Source organism: Diadema setosum, chromosome 21, assembly GCF_964275005.1.
Source record: "Diadema setosum chromosome 21, eeDiaSeto1, whole genome shotgun sequence".
NCBI classification, from domain to species: Eukaryota; Metazoa; Echinodermata; class Echinoidea; order Diadematoida; family Diadematidae; genus Diadema; species Diadema setosum.
In genome coordinates, this window is record NC_092705.1 from 1,642,585 (window position 1) to 1,667,643 (window position 25,059).

A 25,059-nucleotide genomic window follows, 5' to 3' on the forward strand; every position below is an offset into this window, starting at 1 on the left:
CAGAATGGCCAAAATCGCTCATACATGTATGTAGCTATATGAATCTTTCAAATCCATTTCGTGAAGTCTCATGAGTGTGTCTTGTGAATGAAAAGTCTCTCCTAAGACTATCATGAAAAGAACTCCTGGTTTGTCAAGCTGACATTATTACCTTGGTTAAATTGTGCAATGAATTTAACACACCTTTTACTAGGTTGTGTTGTACTGTTGGGGGAAATAAGTCAGCTGATCATCTTCAGAATGGAATGTGTTGAAGGTAAAGCAGTGTAATGCAGGCACTGCAAGAGAAGTGGGTACTATACAGATATGTGCATTGATTGACGCACACCAGTAAACATCTCACGTTGGAATATGTTACTGTAAAAATTTATATTTTCTCATGAGTAATTTTCACGCTTGGCCGGGTAAGATGAATTTTGAGTGTTTTCAATTCTGTGAAATCAAGACAGCAACTATTGGAGTGTGTGGCAAACAACAATTTTCGCATACTTTTATTTTCACGCTGGTTATTGATTGCGTGAAATGTGCAAAAATTTCCAGACAGCAAAAATGTACACTTTTACAGTATAAATTAAGCCCTTTTTTTTTTTCAAATTGTCTGTTTCTTTCACAGATTTTTTGATGTCAATCGATTGGCGATTCCTGATACCCACTGCAACCCAGACATGCCCAGTGAGAGACAGTGTCCAGGGAACATGTCCTGTAAAGAAGTCAATCTAAATCACTCCATCTCTGGCTACAACAACTTTCAGCACATAGGTATGAAAGCAAGCTGTGAACTCCAGAGAATGTTGGCTTTTTATCGGTTTACGGAGAAATGAGATAACTGCTTGAGAATTTCTGTGTTCAGAGCTCACCCTATGACCAAGCACCCAAGTAATTGCGATTTCATGTGATCTGTTGTGTATAATTGTGCCGCATCCATTCTTGGTTGTGCCACAACATGTTAACATTGAGCATTTTTATCTTCTATAAAACCTACGGTTGGATTTTCTAGCCATATGCAGTAGGAATCATTCTTGGGGGTTGGGCATACAAATTTTTTCAAATGCTTTTGTTGCCAAATGGTACAGATGTCTGGAAACTACCTGGTAATTGTTGAAAAGAATAGAGATTACCTTAGCCGTGTAATACCCATTGTATCACTGTCCTTCCCTGATTGGCTGAGGTACATTTGCTAATTATTTGCTAATTGATAAACATAAAGTGCAGTTTGTCATGGTAGCTAGGGACTCTATTCGGCTAAGTCAAGTACAGTGGGAAGGAGGGTAACCCAACCACAAGAAGAGTTCATTACCCTCTTTCTTTAACCCTAATCAGGCCGGGCTTTTTTGGCTATGCTAAGACCAGGGATTCCGCCCCCCCCCCCCCTCGAGATCTCGGCCATCAGAGGTGCAATCGTGACAAAATTTGGCATGCGTGACACCCATGTCATAATCTACAGGATTGTGCCATAATATTTTTTGAAACAATCAATTTTTAATTTTAATTAATTAATTATGCAAATTAAGCTCAAGATCATATTTTAGCCTAATTAAAAGCATTGAGAGCCTACTTTTTGGTCTGTAAATCTGTTTTGGCATATTCAACAATTGTACATCACAAAAACTTCCAAAAGTCATTTCAATTCTTATTTATTTTATTGTTTTCGGAATTTCTTATGTATTTCCTTGTTTTTCAACTTTTGTTTTTTCTTTGTTTTTTTAATGGAAATTGTCACTGACCACTTTTCTAGTGTAATTAGCATAAAATTAATCAGTGAAAGTGATCAATTGTAAAAATAATTAGGTTTTTATGACTTTCATGAGCACTGTTTTCCATAGGAAATGTACACAAAATCACAAAATTGTGCCCGTTTTTGGGTGACATGCTGTTACAAAAATGGGCGTGGCTTCGTAAAAATATGCGCGGGTGTTGCAAATTTGTCTCAAAAGTTGCGCAAGACTTGAACAAAGAAAGTCAAGAAGCCTCGCGACAAGGTTTTCTCGCGTTACAGAATTATAGCGTGAAACGTCGAGGGGGGCGGATTCTGCCCCCCCGGCCCCTTTAGGGTTAAGTTTGTGGTTTTGTCAATTCTGGTGTCTTCTTTTGACAGGAGTAAGCATCTTTACTGTGTATGAGAGCGCGTCCCTGGAAGGCTGGGTCTTCATCATGTATAAAGTGACAGACAGTTTCCCCTCCTGGCGGGGCTACTTCTTTTTCATCACCATGATCTTCTTCCTGGCATGGCTGGTCAAGGTGAGGTTGTCCCATGAGCCAAGATTCCAAAGTCATAGTGTGTACCTTAACCCGTTGAGGATGGACCGATTTTGCTATAACACACATTTCCCGTAGACACTTGCCCGAGAATACTCGAGACTCGTCCTCAACGGGCTAAGCCTAGAGTTAGAATCTACCAGGCATCTGGAATTTACTGAGCAAAGAGTACCACCTAATTCAACGATGATGATGGCCGTAGTTTAGCCTCATCAGTGTTAGTGTTGCTCCCTCAAAAGGCCCGGCTATTATCACTATGACCCTGGCATTGCCAAATATTCATTGCTCTCCTAGCTGGCAATAGAGGGATGTCTTGGTTAATACATCATGTCAAATGATGCAAGCATCGGGCTGCACTACAGTTTAATAGATTTCAATCCAACAAAACATTTACCACTGTCCTCATGATGTCTTCCAGTTTACAGTGGTCATATATAGATTGCAAATCATATCACAGTTTTGATTCACTCGGATATTTGATGACAATCGGTGAGCCTATTTCTGTGCTGGTGAACATCACACATTGCAGCCCATAGAAACCTCACAAGGGCTGTATATAATAGGGTCACATACCACTGACAGCTACTGTATGCCCTCTGGGCTTAAACCAGAGTGATCAGTACTCCCTCAAACGCTTTCTTTTTATTTCATTTCTCTGTACAAGCAAGTGATATTGCTCCACAGTTATTGTCATTGGATACAGAAATAAAAGGTCTTGACTTGTCTTTTGTCTTTTTGTGTAGTGGGTACAGCATGTATTCATAACCTCTCTTTACCCCCCCCCCCAAAAAAAAAAAAACAAAAAAAAAACCAACAAAAAAAAAAACCAAAAAACAAAAACCAAAAAACAACAAAAAAACAAAAACAAAGCGAACAACCAACCAACCAAAAAAAAACAAACAAAAAAACAACAAAAACAGACAAACATACTAACTGTAGAGGAACATCTAATTCTAATGAATCATATATAATTTTGTAGCTGTAGGTCTCCTTCAATATTTGACCTGAACTTAAAATCATATCTGATGACATCTTTTCAGATTCAGATGCCTTGTTACATATGGAGTAACATCAGTAAATTCTCCCTTCCCACTCCCCACATTCCCATTTACATTGATGCCATTCTGTCTAACTGAGTGTAGATCAACAACTGTAGAGATTTAAACATCACTGACGTGTTTTGCAGAATGTGTTCATAGCTGTGATCATTGAGACCTTTGCGGAGATCCGGGTACAGTTCCGTCAAATGTGGTCCAGAGGGGGCACTGCGTCGTCCAGCATCGACTCTAAGGTAGGGCACCAATGCTCACTGATTCTCTGTTTGTGGTTTGCTGGCGTTTGCTGGCTCGTAGTCGGAAAAGACAGAAATAACTAAAATCGCTGCGCTTACTGCCAGACCCAAAAAGTGAAATCAATGATTATTAATGTCGATATTTGAATATTGATCATTACTGTCTTTTCCAAAATTGAATCGATTTGCATATTTTCTCATGACCCTCTTCTGTTCATTTCTGTTGCACTTTCTCTATTTACAAAGTGCATAGGGAACACATGGTGATGTCCACTATAGAAATGTAGTTTGTTATAACTGTTGTTAGGATGTACTGTAAACTTCTTTGGAAAATTATGTGACACAGCAGAGGCACATTAATCATAGGGACATTTTTAGTTGATTTATCTATATATTATGCTTATAATGTTCATTGTAACTGTCATTGGAACAAGTAACTGTGATGTGGGATATGTTTGTATTGTCATGATTGTTGCACAAATGTCAATGAAAACAAAATTTCTGTGTCCCATCATAGTTCAATTAAGATGAATCTGAAGATGAATCTGAATCTGAATCTGAATGATTATCATTACTATCATTATAGATTTTATGTGATTGTTGGTAGCTGTCATGGAACTCTTGTCTCTTTCATCTAGGTCCTACAAGATGATGGTACGTACACACCATGGAAACTAACAGTTGTGGATGAGAACAACAGCCGTGGCCCTGCTCCCAAATGCCTCCAGAGTGTCCTGGAGTCGCGTTCATTCCACTTTTTCATCCTGGGATGCGTTGCTCTGGATGCTGTCCTCGCATCCACGTACAACATGTTCTACCGTGACAGTGACAGGCTGAGGGAGCGTTACCACCGTTGGCTCTACATAGCACAGGTAAGCAAAGGCAGGAGAAAGATAATGACTATACTGTATATGCCGAATATTTTGCGAGATTTTTATTTGTCGCAAATTTGCAAGTGCAGTGCTATTTGCGAATTTAAAAACATGTGAAAATATTAGCTCTGATCCAGACATGAATGTGTCATGCACGCATACATTTCTTCATTCAGTTCTGTATTCTACAAAATATTGCGAATTTAACTACCAAGACTATTTCTACTGAGCATTAAAATATGCAGTGATGCAGACTAATTCAAGGGAACTTGCAAAATGCGACGAACCGGGAAGTCATGTATTGTAGAGTCACACGCACACTGCCTTATGATCAGTGAAATAATGCACAGAATTTCCCAATAAGAATCTGAGATGTCCAACCCACTACATTTCTTTACCCACTCTGTTTCTACTGAAAATCGTCTATCACAGCCACCTTGCATCAACCACCTAAAAACATAGATAAAGGATCATCTCGCATGACCTTTTATCAACCACTACTGTAAAAGTGGTAATTTTTTATGTTCGGCGAGGTAAGATAAGTTGTGCGTGTTTTTAATTCCGCGGAATCAAGCCATGAACTACTAGAACATATAGCAAGCAGAAATATTTGCTTGCTTTTATTTTTGCGCTGGTTTCTGGTTGCGCGAAATGCATGAAAATTTCCACTCGTACCGTACCTGATGTGTTTCTACAAAGGAAAAGTTTAAGATGTTGCACGCATCGCCTTGAATTTTTATCGTTCGATAGAAATACGCTTCAGATCTGTATAAGGGTAAAAAGTGGCAGTTTCTTTACGTGATTTTATATTTGGTCTGTGATGTGAAAAAAGGGCCCTTTGCGCTGTCACGCACAGATGTCATAAAATGGCGCGGAAGTTTAACAAACCAATACAGTGGACTCCCGTTATAATGAAGTCCTCGGGACCGGTGATTTTCTTTCATTATATCAAAATTTCGTTTTAACCTAACAAATAAACATTAAAAATAAATAGAGTGGATAATGTTGCGGCGTGAATTTTTACTTCGTTGTAACCGGAATTTCGTTTTAACCGTGTTCGTTATAACGAGACTGCACTGTATACATAAAAAAAGAAAAAAGAATATCAGCTAGCTAACTGTGCACACATGCATAGATGCATCCCAAAGTGACAGGATGTGGACAAAATATGCTTTTTTATATGTTATAATTGGGGCATTTAGGAGTGGAATTCCAGAAAACGGTTTCCATATCTAAATGCATCAAAGTTCATTCTTCAATGTGGTGATAAAAACTCATTTTCGGTATTTTATGCCCTAATGGCCCTTTTCTTGTGTCACGGCCCATTTGTATTTTTGTTTGATATTCTCCATCCAGGTTGTCTTTACTTTGCTCTTTGACATCGAGGTGATCTTCAAAGTGTGGTGTCTTGGTGTCTGTGGCTACTACAAGCGTTCTCTCCACAAATTTGAGCTTGTCCTTGCGATTGGGAACACTATTCGAATTGTCCACCGAAAAGATCTCTATTTAACGCAGCTTGCATATTTCCAGGTGCGTATACATGCATTCTCTCTTTTTCTTTCTCTCTCGCCCTTTTTTTTTTGGGGGGGGGGAAGGGGGATGGGAGAAGAAGGAGGTGTAAAAATAATCTTTGATACCTAATTGTATACTTGAATTCCAGTGCAGTTGAAAGTTATTCTAAAAAGAAGGAGTAAAATTGACTTTGCATGACAATGAAAATTTAATCAAAATTGGATGAAAAATAAGCAAGTTATGACATTTTGAAATCCTGTAGCCCTGTAATTTTGAAATTTTGATCCCCAAAAATGGAATTACATCGCTGAAAGCCTTTCATTTTCTTCCGGCCATCACCTTGTCCATATGCAACCCCATTGTTTTGGATGAGGGAAATATATATTCTCACTAACTGCTGTGCTTTGCCTTAATTGTCCCCTGAAATGCAACATACTGGTCTCAGATCACTTGCAATGTCTACTTTCCCTCCCCGTCTCTGTATCGGTCAGGTGATGCGATGCTTTCGACTCATCAAGCTCTCACCCACGCTGGAGGATTTCAGTAGGAAGGTGAGTGAGCTCTGAAAAAGTGGCATGTGTTCGATGTTGAGAGAGAGAGTGAGAGAGCAGCAATGCTATAGCCAGTTGCAAGCCCTGATGTATGTGTTCATCATCTTGGATCAAGCTAATTTCATTTTTTTTTTTGGCAAGATCGTGAAGTGAGGGAGTGTGAATGAATCTACTGATATTTGACATCAAAACAGCTCCACACTATCATGGCCATCAAAAAAAAAAGAAAAAAAAAGAAAAAATTCTGTTCTTATGTCAGTATATATCATTAGTGTGAAATACTACTGCCACTCCTGCAACTGCTTCTACCTTCTACCACTACCATGACTACTACTGCATTGCTTACTGCTGCTGTCGTTACTACTGCATTGTACCACCACTACTATTTATTACTGCTACTACTACTACTGCTACTATTACTGCTACTTCTACTACTACTATTACTACTACTGCTACTACTACTACTACTACTACTATTACTGCTACTTCTACTACTACTATTACTACTACTACTACTACTACTACTACTGCTACTACTACTACTACTACTACTACTACTTGTACTACTTGTTCTACTACTACTACTACTACTACTACTACTACTACTACTACTACTACTACTACTACTACTACTACTACTACTACTACTACTACTACTACTACTACTACTACTACAATGTACTACTACCACTACTACCACTACTACCACTACTACCACTACTACTACTACTATACTACTACTACTACACTACTACTGTTATACTACTGCTACTGCTGTACTACAACTACTACTGCTACTACTACTACTACTACTACTACTACTACTACTACTACTGCAACTACTGCTAATGCTACAATGTACTACTGTTATGACTTCTACTAACCAAGAAATGGAATTTGTCTGATTGCATGGAAAAAAAAAGAGAAAAAATAAAAGAGATTAACTTATTTGTTGACAGAATCAGATCTCTGCCTCCAAAGTTTCAGGTTTTCTGCCTGTATAATTTTTTTTATGTTACTTAATCTGTACACCTGTTCCTGTGTTCTCATCCCATGTTATCATCCTTCTCCACATGATGGTCAGATCTTTGGGCCCTTCATCAAGCTTGGTACCCTCATCCTCTTCACCATGAGCTCACTCATCCTTGTCTCGGTCATCAGTCTCCAGCTCTTCTGCTTTGTGAAGGACCTGAAGCAGTTTGAGACCTTCCCCAATGTAAGACCTAGTCTACACTGTGCTGTCAATATCACAAGCGCATACAGAGTTCTAGTGAGAATAGTGTCAGCTCTTTGACTGTACGATAACTTTATTGGGAGAGAAATAAAATGCCACAATTTGTGAAAGGTGGCAGAAGATTTTGGATTTGTAATTCCATTCAGCAGCTCTGCAGATGTTGAAAGTCCACTTCTTATCCAGGAAATTATCTTCTTTGAAGATGACACTTACTGCTAATCAATTTTTGTTCAATATCTTATTTGATGGCATTTCACGTCAGCAGTAGTTGGTGGAATATTTTGGTTAGTTTGTATACATACATACATACATATTTTAATTTTATTTATTTATTTTTATTATTATTTTTTTTTTGCAATATATCACTCCTGTTCTCTGCTTTTTGTAATACTGTACAAAGTGTGTGTGAGCCCTTAATTTATATACCAGGGCCCTGTTTTATGAAGATTTATAATTGATTATATAGTTGATTTCTATGGTACGTCTATGGCAGCCTGTGTGATAAGGAAATTTATGATTGATTATATCTTTTGATAACACAGGGCCCAGGATTCTTTATTCTTTTGTAGACAGAAATAAAATCTTTCATAGGGCAGCATATTGCTGTCATGATTTTACAGTAATTGATGTGGTCTTGTATTATTTTCCATGTAAATTTTCTTTCGGGAAAAGGGCAATTAAACTTGACAGTTACGTCATATTCAGTTTCAGAGATAGAGTTCATTTGTAGGTGTAGTAAGGTGAAAGGAACTTTGGTAAAGTTTTACAAGTTGTGTGAAGCAAAGCTGACCTGATGCAGGAAATGTTCACATGCAAGAGTAGAAATGCACTTCTGTACGGGCCTCACGTACTCTCATTAAAGTGGTGGATATCAATTGCATACTAGGAAGAAAAGAAAGGACTAATCTCGTAAGTATAAAATCAGTTCTTTAGATTTAAAGATATAAAGGACCAACCCAAAGAGCCACAATTTCTGTACCTTTAAAGGTACTAGCCCACATTTGCAAACCCACGAAAATCAAAACTGCATAAAACAGGTCCAATATGACTTCAAGTACAAGTTATAACAGTAACATACCTCACCTGTTGCTCTTTGTCTATACCATTCGATAAAAAGAGAGAAAATCATCGTTTTAGAATCAATTTTCAAACCGGGTCAACCCGACCCAAAATCGAATTACGAGCGCGGGCTAGCTACGTACATGTAACATACACATGTATCGCATGCATGTAGTACGTACGTGGACCGGAGCTAGCGAGCGTTATAGGCATGCATATGGTGCATTTTCATTCATTTTTGTGAAAGTAATGGACTAATTGGAACGAAATTTTGCACAGGTGTTACTGCAATCATACCCAAACTCCATGCTAACTATGAGACCAATTGCTGCAGGTTTACAAATGTGGGCTAATACCTTTAAAACAAGAAAAACCAAAGAGTTGCATATGTGCAGATATTGTGATACCTTCTTCTTTTTGTGATGTTTTTGTTTCAAAGCCTCAGGGATGTTAATAGCCCAATGCTTACTCCCAAAATTTTGATTTTGATTCTGATTTTGCTAAAGAAATTGTAAAAGCTTTATGTCAAATTTCTCCACATCACTCTGCCGGTGTTACTGTAATCATTACTGTGAAACTGAAATATACTCTGTGTGTTGTAAAAGATTTCCAAGACCTAGCATATTGTTCATGAGACTTGCAAAGGTAATAGCAAACAGTTGGCAAAGAATATAGAGTTGTTGTATGATGTGCCAACAGGTGGGGCACTGAATACATGATCAATTCCCTAATGAATCTTACATGTAAGTCTTGAACCAAATTGTATCCCCTCCCACGCCCCACTCCTCCCCCTCAGGCGCTAATGTCCATTTTCCAGATTCTGACCCAGGAGGGTTGGACCGAGGTGGTCGATGACTGCCTCCTGGCTTGTCTTCCAGAGCTCTTTTTCCTCGTCGCAATTTATTTTCTAGCCATACACCTATTCTCGTACTCGGTAAGTGGCTGCCGGGGGACCATGGCTAGGGTTGGAAAAAAAATAGAAAAACTGAAGGCAACCCACCAGCGTTTGTAGGGTACGGCACGGAATGACGTCGTGGCGAATGGACGGATGTATGTGGTTTGCTGCGATCACTCCCATTTTCATACGTTGGCTTTGACTGTCGAATTCACCCCCCTGCTCCTTTAATCTCCGCTTGACTTTCTCTCCTTTGGTCATTCAGTGTGGGAATGTTGATTGACCAATGTTGATTGACCGATGGAGGAAAAACTGACCAACTCACACTCTCACAATATGCTACTGCTGATCCCTTTAATCAAGTACATTAATATCATAGTGGTACAATATACTCTTTATAGAAGGTTGACACCAATATCTGTTGCAAGTGATTAGCTTTTTAAAATTTTTGTTTGCTCCTGTAATGAATGATTTGAGAATAGTTATTTATCTGCAGGAGAATTTCTAATGACAGTGATATTGTGTTCACGTTCTTGTCACTGACTTAACTGATAGTTGTCAAAAACAAACTTCTTATGGCCTGAACTCGAGATTTGAAGTGATATTGTTAGGTGATGTTAACATTTTATCATGTTAAAGCGACATTTCAAACACTAGTCATTCTTGAGGTGAAAACATTCAAATTACGGATGAGATACCACCCTCTTCCACTGACACCATTCTTAATTCATTTCAGTATTCAGATTGTCAGTTTGATTGGTCAGTAACTTTCAGACACACAGACATGAATCTGAGATCCAGAATGCATGATATGTATTCTCCTTCTCTCTCTCTCTCATTCATTCATTCATTCGTTCATTCATTCATCCATCCATCCAGCCATCATGGCATGAATTGTTTGAGAGAATGAAAGTCAAATATTATCACCATGTGTTATCATAATTCAGCATCCAATACATAGAAGCGATTTTATACAAAATACAAGAACACCTCAATCACTGACAGATTAGTACAAGCCTTTTAAAACCAGTGCAGATCTGTTTGTTCACATAAACGAAATGATGTGAACTGAATCACCCATGGGCAAATTCCATGTAAGATTTATTGTACAGTCTTATGTTTATGCCATTGTCCTCGCCTCAATTCAATGAACATAGGAAATTTATCATTATGAAAACTTTCCCAATCAATGTTAGTTTTCAGTGATATTTTGCAAAGCATCAAGCTAGATAGACTAGCAACCTTGCAGGCGATATCCAAGGGTATTGATACACCTGTCAATCAATCAAAATAAAAGAATACAGTGTTAGCGTCTGAGTGAGTACCTCCTTATTTGTTTCACATGGTGATGCTACACCAGTGTCAGGTGTCGAAACGTTACTGCAAAATGCAACAGATGACTAACACCGAAACTGATAATGGTGAAACATTTAACCCGGCTGTAATAGACAATAGTGCCACACTCACAAGCTTTAAGCTGTGCAGGTCTTTTTTTTTTCTGTAGCTGTGATGATGTGCTTCATGCAGAAGCGATGGCACAGAACAGAAGGTCACGTCTTTCATGTCATGTCTGTTTAATCTACCCGGCCCAACTTCACCTCCAACTGATCACAACAGGGAGAAATCTCTGATCTTCTTTCTCCCTTTCCCGTCCCTCCCCATTTGTTCCTTTAGAATGCCCAAATTTCCTTTACTTCCATTGCCTCTCTGACCAAGGATAACCAGAGCATTGTTTGGTCTCTTCTTCTGATCCTTCATGCTTCTTGGTTAAAAACAACCGTTGTTGAGTATTTTCCTGTACATGGATTGAGCAATTCTCTCGACTGTCTCAATGTATGTGTTATCTAAGAATTCACCAACATTTACTTTGATTTTTCTCCCCAATTTCTGCCCCCTTACTTGCATGTTCTCTTTCAATTTGATTCTCCCATCTGCCCCACCTTCCCTAACCCTTGTTTCTCCCTCATATTTTTTGTTTGCTCGCTAATCCTATACCTCTGCGTTTGTCTCATTTATCCACTGTCCATCTCCTTCTCTTGTCCTTTGACTTTTCTCATCTCCTTCTTGTGTCCTTTATTTTCATCCATTTCTTGGTATCATCAATCTGGACATTGCTTTCCCCCCTTTATCCTTAATCTCACCCATCCCCTTCCTGTCTCCCCCTTTGCTCCTCTGCAACCTCCTAAATCCCTCCCCCCCCCCCCATCCCCACCTCCCCCTTTTCTTAATCCTCTCTTGACTTCCTCAGGCCTTTATGTCCATGTTCCAAATCCTGACTCAAAAGGGCTGGGCAATCGTCATGTATGAGTGTATGCTGGCCGCAAATAATGACGGGCTGGCACCTGTGATTGCCATCTACTTCATAACATACCACCTGTTTGCTACCGTGGTAAATATATGACCTGCCTCTCTTTCTCTCACTGTGCTTCTATCTCTATCTCTTTTTTTTTTTTCGTTTGAAAACTTTTCTCGACATCTTTCGTTGAATGCTCTTTCGGTATTGCATTGTAATATAGTGTGCCCAGAAACGTTTTATGCTGTAGTTTTCTGGCTCCTGAAGACTATCTTTGACTATATGTCTGTGGATGATATAAAAAGTAGAAGAAAAAAGAGAAAGATGAAAGTTGCTTGTGATTGTACCCCTTCTCCATCTACGGAAATCACAAATTTTGTTTGCCTGTAGAATGTGTGATCGTGGTTTTGACTTATCTATGCATGCACGCATGCTCTCTGATATTTGCGACAAATGCATATTGAAAATGTGATAGCGCACATGTTCTTTCTACCTACAGTGACTTGCATGATTGTGACTGTGTTTGCTTTGTTTGCATAAAGTGAGGATGCATTGTCCGTCTCGTTGGTTTGAACCAGCTCTAGCATAGAAAGTAGTCCTAATAATCATTGTTCTCATGGTTTGACAACAAACAACAGATCAATCAGAGCAATATCCCACTGCTGTACAGTCAGCTCCAGTTGTAAGAAAGTCCTCGGGACCATCAATTTTCTTTTGGTGTATAAAAATTTTGTTATAACCAAACAAATGAATAATAAAAAATATAGAGCTGATAATGTTTGGGCCTGAAATTTTGCTGCATTGTAACCGGAATTTCATTATAACCGTATTTGTTTTAACTGTAGTGCACTGTATAAAACATGAAATTCAGAATGAAAATCTATGTTGATAAATCCTCAGTTTGCTCACTTATGAGTACTTCAGACTTCAGAGCACTTTCTAAACGTTGATAGGGAATGGTGACATTGATTATTCCATTCAATGGCTGCCATAGGTTTATTCTGTTCGGTTTGTAGATTTTATAGAATTAAAGTTGAAATATTAAAATATCATTTGAAAAAGGAGATCAACTCCAACCATTTACACCTATGCAATTTTAACATGTATATCTTGGTTTCTCAACTGCCAATGCATGTTCTCAGTATTTCAGTTCTCAAGTCTTGGCACATATTCGAGCACATTATGTACCATAGAGTGGACAATGTGTTTGCACTCAGCTAGAGAGGATATCTAATTCAAATTATTGATGTGTAGGGAAAGAAGTACATCAATTCTGCCCCTTCAAACTACTTTCTCTTTTGTTTGGTCCATGAGAAAAACAGAGCAGGGTTCAGCCATTCAGCTTCTGTATGCATGTAAAATAACCAGCTTGCATTTTCTGCACCATACCTTTCTTTGTTCTTTTTCTTTAATTGTTTGTTTTTTGTTTCTTGCACACAATCTTCTCAGCAGTGGGACATTATCAGTGTTGATGATAAAGTAACCCCTGACCCCTGACCCATGACCTTTACCCATCATAAACATCTGCATCATTGATTAAAGATAAAAAGTTCAACCTAAGTAGTAGGCAATCAAATGATCCCTCATTTGATTTCTGTTTAAAAAAAAAATAGTTTTGTTGTGTTTCCCTTGCCAGAGTTATTATTTTTTTCTCCCTCCCAGTACCCAACATTAAAAAAGCGTACGTTTCCGTTCATTATTTATGTTTGATGGGACAATCCATTTCTTGAATGATCTTAACAGTCTTTAGACTTGTATACACCGTACTTAGCCACAAGAATTTCAATATGTTTCAAAGTCACCAAGTATAATGACTTTATTTGTGTTCATGGGCTTTTAAAGTAAGACAGCATATTTTTAACTATTGTGTAGATGTATAAAATCATTGTACAAACATTTTTTTAGAGTCCCTGCTAGTTAAGGTGATGACATTTTTTGCCTACCAGGGGGAAATAATTATTTTTCTCATATTTTTTCTAACTTCAGGCTGCCAGTGCTTGAGTTGAAGAAAGTGTCATAGTCTCTTACAAAATATTTAGTAAAAAGAACATCACGGAAATAAGCTGAAAAATGTGGACATCCAAATTTGGTGCTATTCATGTGCTACAAAGCAAATATATCTTCTCTTTTTTTTGGGCAAAGAATGCTTCCTACACCCCTACTTCAATGATTCTGCATCGTTACATTTTACGATCAATCTGTTATAATTTCCGAAAGTTGCCCTAACCACTTGAATTATGCTAACAAGATGTATAATCATATTAACATAACACTAGACATGTTCTCACTGATCCTAAAGCATCAACTAGATGGAGAAAGGGTGCTTTTCATTGGCATATTAATCCAAATATTTCTCTCTGAGGATATCAAAATGATAAAAATTCTATGCACTAACGTTTCTCTGAATAAGATTGGCAGGTCAGTCTATTTAAATCTATTGAATTTGTTATTTTTTTTGTGTGAATGGTTTATAATCTCAGTGGTAGTAGTGGAAAACAGGTACATCTTTCCCATAATCTAAACCAATCTAAACGTCTCATAATTTTTCTTTTCAAAGGTTTGAGTTCTTGCAAGACAAGAGGATGTTTTGAAATATTTTGCTGAAAAAAATTTAAAGAAAAATGTGTTTTGTGCTCTTGGTCAGGCCAAAGTTAGTTTGCTGTTTGAGTTTGCCCATCTCTGTCCATACAGACGGAGCCAACGTTGAGGGAAGAGGCTCCCTTTGGTTCGGGTCATAAACCTTAGCCTTTCTTTACTCCTGTCCCTGATGCCTCCCATACCCACTTAACACACCACCTTGCAGGAAGTGTGATGCACAGTGTAGTGGTTTGACCTGGTGTTCTTCTTCTTGTTGTTGCCGTGAATTTCACATTTGTCTTCACAGCCCTCCGACTAACTGTATAAATGGCATGACATCTTGCAAAGTAGATGTGGGAAATAAGTTTTCATTCCTAGTCCATTCTATATAGAGGAGAAATTTGCTGTGAAACGACAGTTATTTTCCGTCAAAACAGTTGAAGTACATGAATGAATTAGGAAAATTTCATCAAATTGGACAAATGCCAACAAAAATACCATTAAAGTCTCTTCTAGCCTTTTATCAGGGCGTTCTGTTTTTTGACATCCTTTAATACTGCTTTATTAGATGTCTGTTACAATTCTTCACATTGATATATTTGTAAAAGCCTGGTATTGGAAAAAAAATCGCTCTTTTTGGACTATCTAAGCACAAGCGAGTATATAAGACTAAACTATTCTTTCTAATCAACAGATTTGATTTTATTGCATAAGTTCTACACTGCTGCACATAATTTCTATTACAATTTTGTTTAAAGCATGTAAAATATTGAATATCCTTTAGACTTGAGTAGACAATTTAAGTAGTCGTGTTTAGTTTCTCTAGGTGGAGCTGTACCCTGATGTGCATGTGTGCTGTAAAAAATGTTTTAAGATTACAATATAGTTTCTGATCCAATTATTGGTGACCTACTGCTGAGAAGTAATTTTGCTTGACAGGCTGTGGTATCACACGACCCTCAAATTCCTTGCATGCCAGACATACTTTCAGCATATTATTGGAATGCAATCTAATCACGCAGCAAACCCAGTGAAAACCAACAGCAACATGCACATGGGTGCCAGAGCTGACGGTATGGTTTTTAAGACCCCATTGGTTTTTATAAGATTGGAACTCCATAGAATTTTCATTAAATTATTGATTGGTTGGTGATCATCATTTATTTTTCACATCGTTTGAATTGACATTGATTTGAATTGAATTGAATTGATAGTGGTATTAATGACCATGTGTATTTCTTTACACACACCAAAAAAAAAAAAAAAAAAAAAAATGGAAATGAGAAAAGAAATCTACAGGTTGTCTGTTATTAGGTTTAGAGCATTACTGGATTTTTTTCCCCAATTGCAAACCAAACCAAATTATAGTAAATGAACACGGGATTATGTATATTTTAACAAGTGAAGTAAAAATTTGATATTTCATTTTCAATATCAAGTATAAGACAGTAAGAATGGGTCAAACTATGGGCAGTTGTGATTCATCTTACATTTGTCAAGGAGCCAACTATACAAATGAACTCCCGCTCTTGTCAGTTTCACTTAGTCATTTTATCAAAACTATTGCTGCTAAGCTAAGCAAATTTTCTTCTTCACACTGGGATCAGCAACTGTTGAAATGAATGACATCAGCTAGCAAAATGTGAATGCGCATGCAGGCAAAAGAAAGCCTCGAGAGAATGACAAATCTGTTATTCTGTGGTGATGCATTGAAGACGATGCTACATTCTATACCTCTGTGCATTGTTGAAAGAAAGATCGTGTTTAACTCTCAGATTGTATGCATAGATGTGAAAGATGCCAGTTTCTCATGACCTCTTTGCATCCACTAGGCTCTATTGGTGCCAGTCCGTTTCAAAAAAAGGGGAAAAAATTAGGTTTTTGGAAATGAATTTCTAGATTATGACAAAATTATGACTGTCGTATCTGTCATAAGGTGTGTGGAGAATCATTTCACTTTCAAACTTGATTGCTCTGCAGACATACACAGTAAAAAGGGTTGTGTAAAATTATTCACATTAATTTTCATGTCCGTTCCTTTAGATTTACCAATTTCTCCCAACCCAGGATATATCGTCATTTGATTTTTTTTCACTAAATATAGTTTTGCAGCAGCAAAATTTGGTGGCCCGTCAGATATTTTTATATGTTTAGAAGAAGAAAACTGGTTATTTGATGGCTTGATTAAGAGGTCAATAAAGACATGAGGATTTGTGGAAGCAGTATCTAAATTTTGAATTTTCATAAAGGTTTGTGCTTCAGTGACCCATATCTGCCTTTGAAACCTTCATCTTGATTTAATTCTTCACATGTCTGTGGTGTAATGTATTTGTCTGACATAATATACAGCTCATTGGCATTGCTGTTTATATTGCACTATTACACTTCATTGGCCAGTACTCAAAAACATCTGTGAAATGAATGCATTTGGTTGAAGTTCTGTAGTATTATTTAAATATGCATGGTATGCTGTTTAAATGTGCATCAATCAGCAGTACTGCACAGCTTTTAGTAAAGTCATTTTTATAGTATAATCCGTGTAATTGTGGTCATATATTTGCATGAATACTGCAGTGAGGTGATTGTGGACAGGCCGTGATGGGAAATCATTGTTTGCAGTGGAATTTCAGAAGCGGAAGTGAATTTTGTACAGAATTAATGTCCCTTTGTTTATTGATGGAGGTATATTTCATGTTTCTAATTGGGCAGTCTGTCTCAAATTCTACCGTTGTGATGTCTGGGGTCATACACCTGCATTTTTTGAAAAAAATTCTTTTGATTGCAAAGTATAGTCTTCTCATTCAATGCTCGTAACATTGACATAACCACTCAAAAAGTAATAAAAAGAACAGAAATACAGAAGAATCATATTGAATCTTGGTACAGACTTTTTTTTTTATGGGGGGAGGGGGGGGGGGGGGGTAATTTACCCTCCAAAGGAACCAGACTCACAAACAAAATAATGCAAGAGAGCAATTGTTCAAAATATTTTGTAGAAGAAGAAGGGAAAGAACTGGGTACCAACATTCATTAAGTTAACATTTTTGTGGGATATTGATATTCTGGGTGTTTCATTACCCCATGCAACCAACCAAGTTATTTTTTTTTCGTGCAAAAGCTTCTGCTGTTACTACTGCACATTACCCCAGTGCAAGTATCAATAAACATTTTAAGTGGCTGGCATTGTGTGCAATATGTTGCTTACTGTGGTCTTGTGAGGTACAGGCATGATATTGGTGTACCATATAGCATCTTTTGATGGCTTATTTTTGTGTATTTACTTTTCTTTGCATGTGATACATAAGCATTGTTTCTCTTTGTGTGTGAAGATTATTCCAAAAAAACAAAACAAAAACTTGTTACATCAGAAGATTTTATGCTCATTTAATCTTTATCAATTTGTCAGTACAAAAATCTGCTGTCATGATTTAATTTTTTATTCATATATATCTATTTCGTATACAATCTAGCCATCTGTGATATATATCTTTATATATTTATGTGTTTTCATTTATTGGCATATTAGCTATCAGCTATTGTGCATTTATCTGCTTTAACGTAGTAGTGTCTCTTTCAATTGTTTGGGAATTTATGTATAAGGTAGGACGATCGGAAAGGCATGCATATTCTTTCCATATAACTACTCATAGTTACACATATGGATTTTTTTAATAAGGCTCTTATCCACAACCAATGATGTGATAAAGCACATAATTTGCGAACTCTTTATGATGATATTGACCTCTTTAAGAATTTATTGAATTAAATCACCTCCAAAGATTGGTGTGGAGAAATTCTAAAATTCAGGAAAACTACGATAAAAAGTAAAAAGAATTAGCGTAACAGCTTATATACATGTTCAATGTTTGAAAAAAAAAAAAAAGATCATATGTATATTACAAATTATGAAAGATATATCTTTTTTATCTGTTTATCTTTTTGAAACAATTTCAAGTATCACAATCTACAACTTTCCTCAATCAAACTATAAATGTGACAAGTGTACATATAGGTTGTATTCTTCACACTGTGAAATTCAGATATGCATGCGATTGAGATATGCATCTGCTAGGGTACTACATGTAGGTACTCATTTTGCTGTGAAATGCATGCATCTTGCCAGTCCTATTGTGTATGAGTATGTGTGTGGGTTGGTGGGTATGTTTGTACCATGACATACATTGTGTGTATTATTGCATGGCATAGTGGAAATTTGCATATGTCATAGAAATTTAGGTATAATATGCTTTAAATAATTTTCCCTTTTTTTATTTGGCTCTGGACTTCAAATTGTAAAAGATTAATTTCTGTGTCTTAGTAGATCTGAAATATGTAAAAGTGGGCTTATGTAATCAATATAAATGTTGTGTAGCTTTGCTCATAAAAATGATTGCTTTACACTTGCCTTTGATTTGCTTGTTAATGTTCTCTCTATTTTACTACTGCAATTTTACTGTAACATCAAGTGTTTGAGATTTGTAAAATAATAGAATATTGTTATTTTTCTCTGGCTTGTTATGTGGGGAGCATGTAAATCTAAATATAAACCTGTCAACAGGTTAAGCTTGTTCATGGTCATACACAATTATTGTAGTTACAATTCAGATCATTGATAATGTATTAAAAAAAAGATAATTTCTGACCTACCGTCATGTCAATGTATGCCAAGAATATTACATAATTAGAAATAATGATCAATTAATTACAAATGTTGACATATCATTGATGGTGCTAATCATTCCCCATTCGCCAACAAAATGTGATTAAAGAAAAATTAACATGAACATAAACATGACTTGATTAAGCAAAAATGATATGAAAAAGTGAAACTTTGATGACCGGAAAAGTGACGATGTTATTGCATAATGATAACTGGTTGATAGAATAGTTGCAGCAGGCCATTTGTTGTGGAACTCAACATTTTACCATGATGGATACTGCTTTGAAACACCTTAACCCATTCCGTACGGGAACTTGGTGGCCTGTGTATTAAGTCTATGGGCATTTCAGAATCCAGTATGGAATGGGTTAATTGACTTGTTATGCCATCACCTCTGTTTGTGTTATGCTGCCCTCGTCTGTCCAGATTGTGCTCAGCTTGTTCGTTGCTGTCATCCTGGACAACTTGGAGCTCCAAGAGGACTTCAAGGGGATGAAACAGATGAAGGCTTCGGAGCAGAGGACGGCTGACAAGCAGCTGCCTCTACGGCTCAGGGTCTTCCAGAAATTCCCGTGAGTTGATATCCCATCCAGGATTCTTGTGACAATTAAAGGGAAATGCAGATATATTATGTTGGTTGAGTAAAAGTAATGCAGAAATATTTAATAGAGTACATCAGTGAAGTTTGAGGAAAATCTGACAATGATTTTAAGAGTAACATGGGGATTTTATGTTTCAATACCTCTATCTTCAGATAAGAAGATTACAACAATTTGTGATGTCACAGTGGGACAACAATAGAAAATGAAAAGAGAAATTCCTCAAAATCAATTTCTTATGAAGAGTCCACTTTCTTTCCACTTGTTACAGACATTGTATTGAAGGTATGTGTGCATAGTATTATTTCTCCTGCCTTTTGAAAGAGGTCAGCCAAGTGCTGTCGTTGTGCTGGAAAGTGAAAATACAGTATATCCCCCTCATGTGGGCTTATAAGCCAGAGTGATATATTCATATTACCCTGTTAGAGTCAATATGATGAAAGGAAATAAACCAAATACTTGTTAAACAGAACAGGACAGAACAGAACAAAACAAAACAAAACAAAAAGCAAAACAGATTGAAGTCTACCTCTGTTGCAGTCGATAGCCTGGAAGTTTGGAGGCAGCTCTAGTAACAGACTCATTGCAAAAGTAAACATCCCAGAAGTTCACGAGCAGATCTAGAGTCAATATCCCAAGCAGTCTATATTCCTTGATTTAGTGGAAGATCTTGAGTTGATATTCCCTAAGTTTGAAAGCAGGTCGGGTGTTGATATTGATATTTCTGTTTGAGTTGGTAATCTTGAAATTTAAAGTAGATACAGCCACTTCTTCATGTGATAAGTCAATGAGATTCCTTTTTTTTTTTTTTTTTCTGAAACAGGTTCAATATACAGAATGTAAAAGCCACACATGTCTGACATGTATTGCATGAGCATAAGACATTTTCCTTTAGGGATATATTGGCTGACTCTCCTCTATTTTTCTTCACTCAGGGACAAACCCCAAATGGTGGCACTCTCCCGCATTTCATCAGAGTTCACTCTGCCAAAAATAAGGTAAGTCATGGGGTAGACCTTTCACCATGTCAATCATTCACTTTAGAAAAAAGAAACATATTACTGTGCTTTTAAGAAACTGTTATGATGCAAGTGGTATATATAGATTTTCAGCAGATGAGGGTCTAAATCTTCATGTGCAGTTGTGTTTGGCAATACACAGTGGCAAAGATCCATGGTAACAATAATGATTGAAGAGAATTGCACAACTTGTGCTGTTGCAGATTAACAGTTCCCAGTATATGTGGGAAACAAAAGTGGGAGGCCAGTTGCCTTAGCAACTTAGCTGGAGTTGTGACTCTTTTTCTTATCAATAAAAACAAACACAGGGACAGTTTCATTCGCCAGTTTGTGGAGACCGGCACAGACATGGAGCGGTTGTTGAAGCGCTCAGCCAACAGGGAGAGCAGCGGTACCCTGGCCCTGGCCCTGCCTCCGGCCACCTATGCCTGCCCCGCCTCCCCGCTGTACCTGATGAGCCGACGCCTGCCTGCCTTCACCACCCAGGCCCAGGGCAAGTTGCAGAAGAAGACGGGTGTCAACTGTATTGTCAGGTCAGGCTGGGCACAAGGATGATCTTTAAAATTGTTTTATAGTATTGCAGTCGCTTTTCGTGCATCACGCATAAAGTCCAATATTTGTTGATATAGGGCTACTGAAGAGATAGTTACAACTTGGCTCCCCATCGAGTTCTCATCGAAATTCTCTGAAGAAATAATCATGTAGTCATCATTAGAATATCACTTGCGGATTTATCTTCTCATTCTATGTTGAAGAAAGATAAGATGGAAATGATGAATTTCAGTTGATTCATTAAATCTACACATAACAAAATAGTATATACAAAATAATATATACAATATTATATATAATTGAATGATCGATTTATGTATATAAAGGTAATATTTCAGAAAATTGGCATTATATGTTATTGCATCATATTATGACACATCAGATTACTTAGATAATAACTATTCTGTTGGTATATCCTGATGAAGGCCTAATGACAGGCCGATAGCTCGACTGATTAAAAGGGAGACTCAAGATCGAGAGCAGCGTCCGCCTCGGTCCAATTTCCTCCAATATAATATATAATATACAATATATAGTATATAATATATAATATATAATATACAATATACAATATATAATATATAATATACAATATATAATATATAATATACAACATATAATATATAATATACAATATATAATATATAATATACAATATACAATATATAATATATAATATATAATATATAATATATAATATACAATATACAATATATAATATATAATATACAATATACAATATATAATATATAATATATAATATATAATATACAATATACAATGTATAATATATAATATATAATATATAATATACAATATATAATGTATAATATATAATATATGATATATAATATACAATATACAATATGCAATATATAATATATAATATATAATATATAAGATATAATATATGATATATAATATATAATATATAATATATGTAATATATTAAATATAATATATGATATATGATATATATTATATATGTATTTGCTGTTTTGAGAAGGAAACATGGAGCATATTGTCAGTGTAAGAATGGTAGACAAATTTACCAAATAAAGAGGCTTTTCCATTCTTGTTCTTTTTTTTTCTTTTGTTACAGGGACTCCGCCCATCAGAGAGTACTAAGCCTCGGCTTTGGAGCGGTGGGCTACCGTGGCCGCATGCTGAGTGAATACGGCAGCAGAGATAGGCGCTTGCGGTATTCCACCAAGTATTTATTCCCAACCTTCCTACAACCTTCCATTCGTTGCCTCTGGCTGCTAGTCCCGTGCCTAGCCAGCTGTGTTGCTGCTGTCAACTCGTGTCACCGCACCAAACAAACTGGGGGGGGGGGGGGGGGGAGGGGGACTACATGTATGTTTTCACATGTCCAACTGTCCAAGGGCCTTACAAAACACCAGACTGTGACTAGTATTTCAAACACAGGAATCATCATGGGCTGGCCAACAAATGTCCAAGAAATAAACAAAAAATTTCACTAACAAAATTTTTATTAAATTTTTTGCACTCGATGTTGGGGACAAACTTTCACCAAATTTGTGAGACAGTGAAATGTTCTTGTTAGTCAGGGTGAATGGACTTTTCAAAACAAACCAGTTCAGGTTGCACCAGAAACAGTAAATGACAAATTTACCTAATACCCATTAATTAATAGAAGCTCAACAAGAGATATTGATTTTCCCCCTCTTTTTCAAAAGATTTGGATGATTATGACTAAAAGAAAAGAGGAGACAGAAATTAATAAATTTTCCATCATATGTTGATTATCATTTTGTTCTTTTTTAATTGAAGTCCATGCACATTTTGCTGCCACATACCTGCCCCTTTAATTTCTCTTTTATTTCTGAGGGGTACAGCTCTCTGATTCTCAGTGGAAGAAGGGCTCAGCTCACTAGTATATGTTCATGTCTGGACTCTTCTGTACCTTGTAGATTTATCGGCTGACCTTTCCAAAGAGGTCACCGTGCAGGAAGCATGATGCATGATGGTCTAGTTTTTCATGTAAGCATGACGGAGCATGATGATGTCATTTTGCACTTGTGTGTTTCATTCACATTATATTCAGTGTTTTCATTCCTGCCTGTAGTTTCATTTTTCATTTCCGCCTGTATAGTTTCATGGTTCATCACTAACTCATGCAATCTGCGTGTATGGGGGAGAATATAGTGGTTTTCATTTTTCATCACTAATTCATTCTGCTATCTGCCTGTATGGGGGAGAATATTTATGGTAAAACTACTTGCTATTAGAGGTAATGACAGGACAATATTGCATTCACAATGTGAATATCAAAATCCATCAGTAATGATGATGATTATAATTACATGTATATATAGTGCTTTTTACAGTATTTCAAAGCTTATTTGAAATTTTAAGAGGAATTCAAAGTTTATTTGATGAAAATTGGTTTTGAAATGGTTGAGATATCTAAAAACAAAGTATATAAAGCAATCCTAATAAAAGGTTAGACCCACCTCTTATTTGGATTGCTTTATTTTGGATATCTCAGTCATTTCAAAACCAGTTTTCATCAAATCAGCTTTAGATTCATCTTTATATGTAGTAGAATTATATGCTCTTTCATATTTTGTAAGAGGTTTTGTCATGGTCTCAAAAAAATCATCATCAAGAAAGTTGGAAACCTTAAGCCTCATCTCAACCAAAACTTTATCATCCTTTACGTTCTGATGGATATTCATTGAAGGGGAATAAATGAAAAGAAGACAAAGAAGGAAAAATGTAAACTGATAGTAAAATTCACCTGTGGAGAAGATTTCCTTTAAAGGATTGAAAGCAAAATAAAACACAGATGTTAAACTCCCATAGGAGTTTGCTGAATATGCTTATGATTTTGTGAAAGGGTTTTGAAGTATTGTGTTATCAGTAATGGGCATCTAAATGATGAGTTGTTTTCAAACATCATTACACCATGCATTCTTTGAGAGTGTTTGAAATACCTTGTCGATGAAATTGAATGTATAGGACAAAAAAAAAACACAAAAAAACGAAGCAGAACAAAACAAAGCAAACAATCAAACCCTATTAAAACAAAGCAGAACAAAACCCTGCTGGCAGTTTAAAGGAAAAAGATACAACTTTGCAAGACAGATTATGATGGAAATACTAACCCATGGACTCATTGGTTTCCATTTATAGTTCATTTAGTCAGCCATCGTGCATTGCATAATTCCATTCCTTGGCTGCTAGCCGTAGTGATATTTCTCATCACCCGACATTCCATCTAGTGGACAATTATGAAGTTCTATGGCACTCACTAATTGTAACACCCCAGAATATCTACAGGCCATGGCATTTCTTTTTATTTGTGATGCGTCTGATATACTCATTTCAGCTCTCTCTTGCAAATGCACGATGAAAAATGGTCATTCACCAAATTTTATTGTGCCATTTAGGGGCATTTATTCCAGTATTTTTTGTAGCTCATTAGCAGTGTGTGAAATGCATTTTGACCATGACCATTGTAGGAGGCCAACGAAAGAAGGCATTTGTTTGACAATTTCCACCACGGTGTGAAATACATTTTTGATTGTGACCAAGAGTAGAAGACACATGAAGTAGATGACAGCTTTTTTCCTCATCATCATCTGTCCTGTCCCTTGCAAAAATTCACTATCAAGAAAAGAAATGCATTAATCTTCTTTTTAAATATGCCATTTCTATCTGAT

The 25,059-nt window shown here is 36.6% G+C and overlaps 1 protein-coding gene across 1 annotated transcript in view; it reads left to right on the top strand.

Moving 5' to 3' along the window:
- LOC140244704 (sodium leak channel NALCN-like) overlaps nt 1-25,059 on the top strand; it is a 61,260-nt gene that overhangs the window by 9,412 nt on the left and 26,789 nt on the right. Inside the window, exons 6-17 of the mRNA XM_072324320.1 lie at nt 614-759; nt 2,096-2,238; nt 3,443-3,547; nt 4,186-4,419; nt 5,776-5,949; nt 6,423-6,482; nt 7,567-7,698; nt 11,919-12,059; nt 19,627-19,772; nt 20,735-20,797; nt 21,127-21,351; nt 22,473-22,571. Coding sequence (XP_072180421.1) covers nt 614-759; nt 2,096-2,238; nt 3,443-3,547; nt 4,186-4,419; nt 5,776-5,949; nt 6,423-6,482; nt 7,567-7,698; nt 11,919-12,059; nt 19,627-19,772; nt 20,735-20,797; nt 21,127-21,351; nt 22,473-22,571 — 1,668 coding nt within the window. The remainder of the gene's footprint in view (nt 1-613; nt 760-2,095; nt 2,239-3,442; nt 3,548-4,185; nt 4,420-5,775; nt 5,950-6,422; nt 6,483-7,566; nt 7,699-11,918; nt 12,060-19,626; nt 19,773-20,734; nt 20,798-21,126; nt 21,352-22,472; nt 22,572-25,059) is intronic.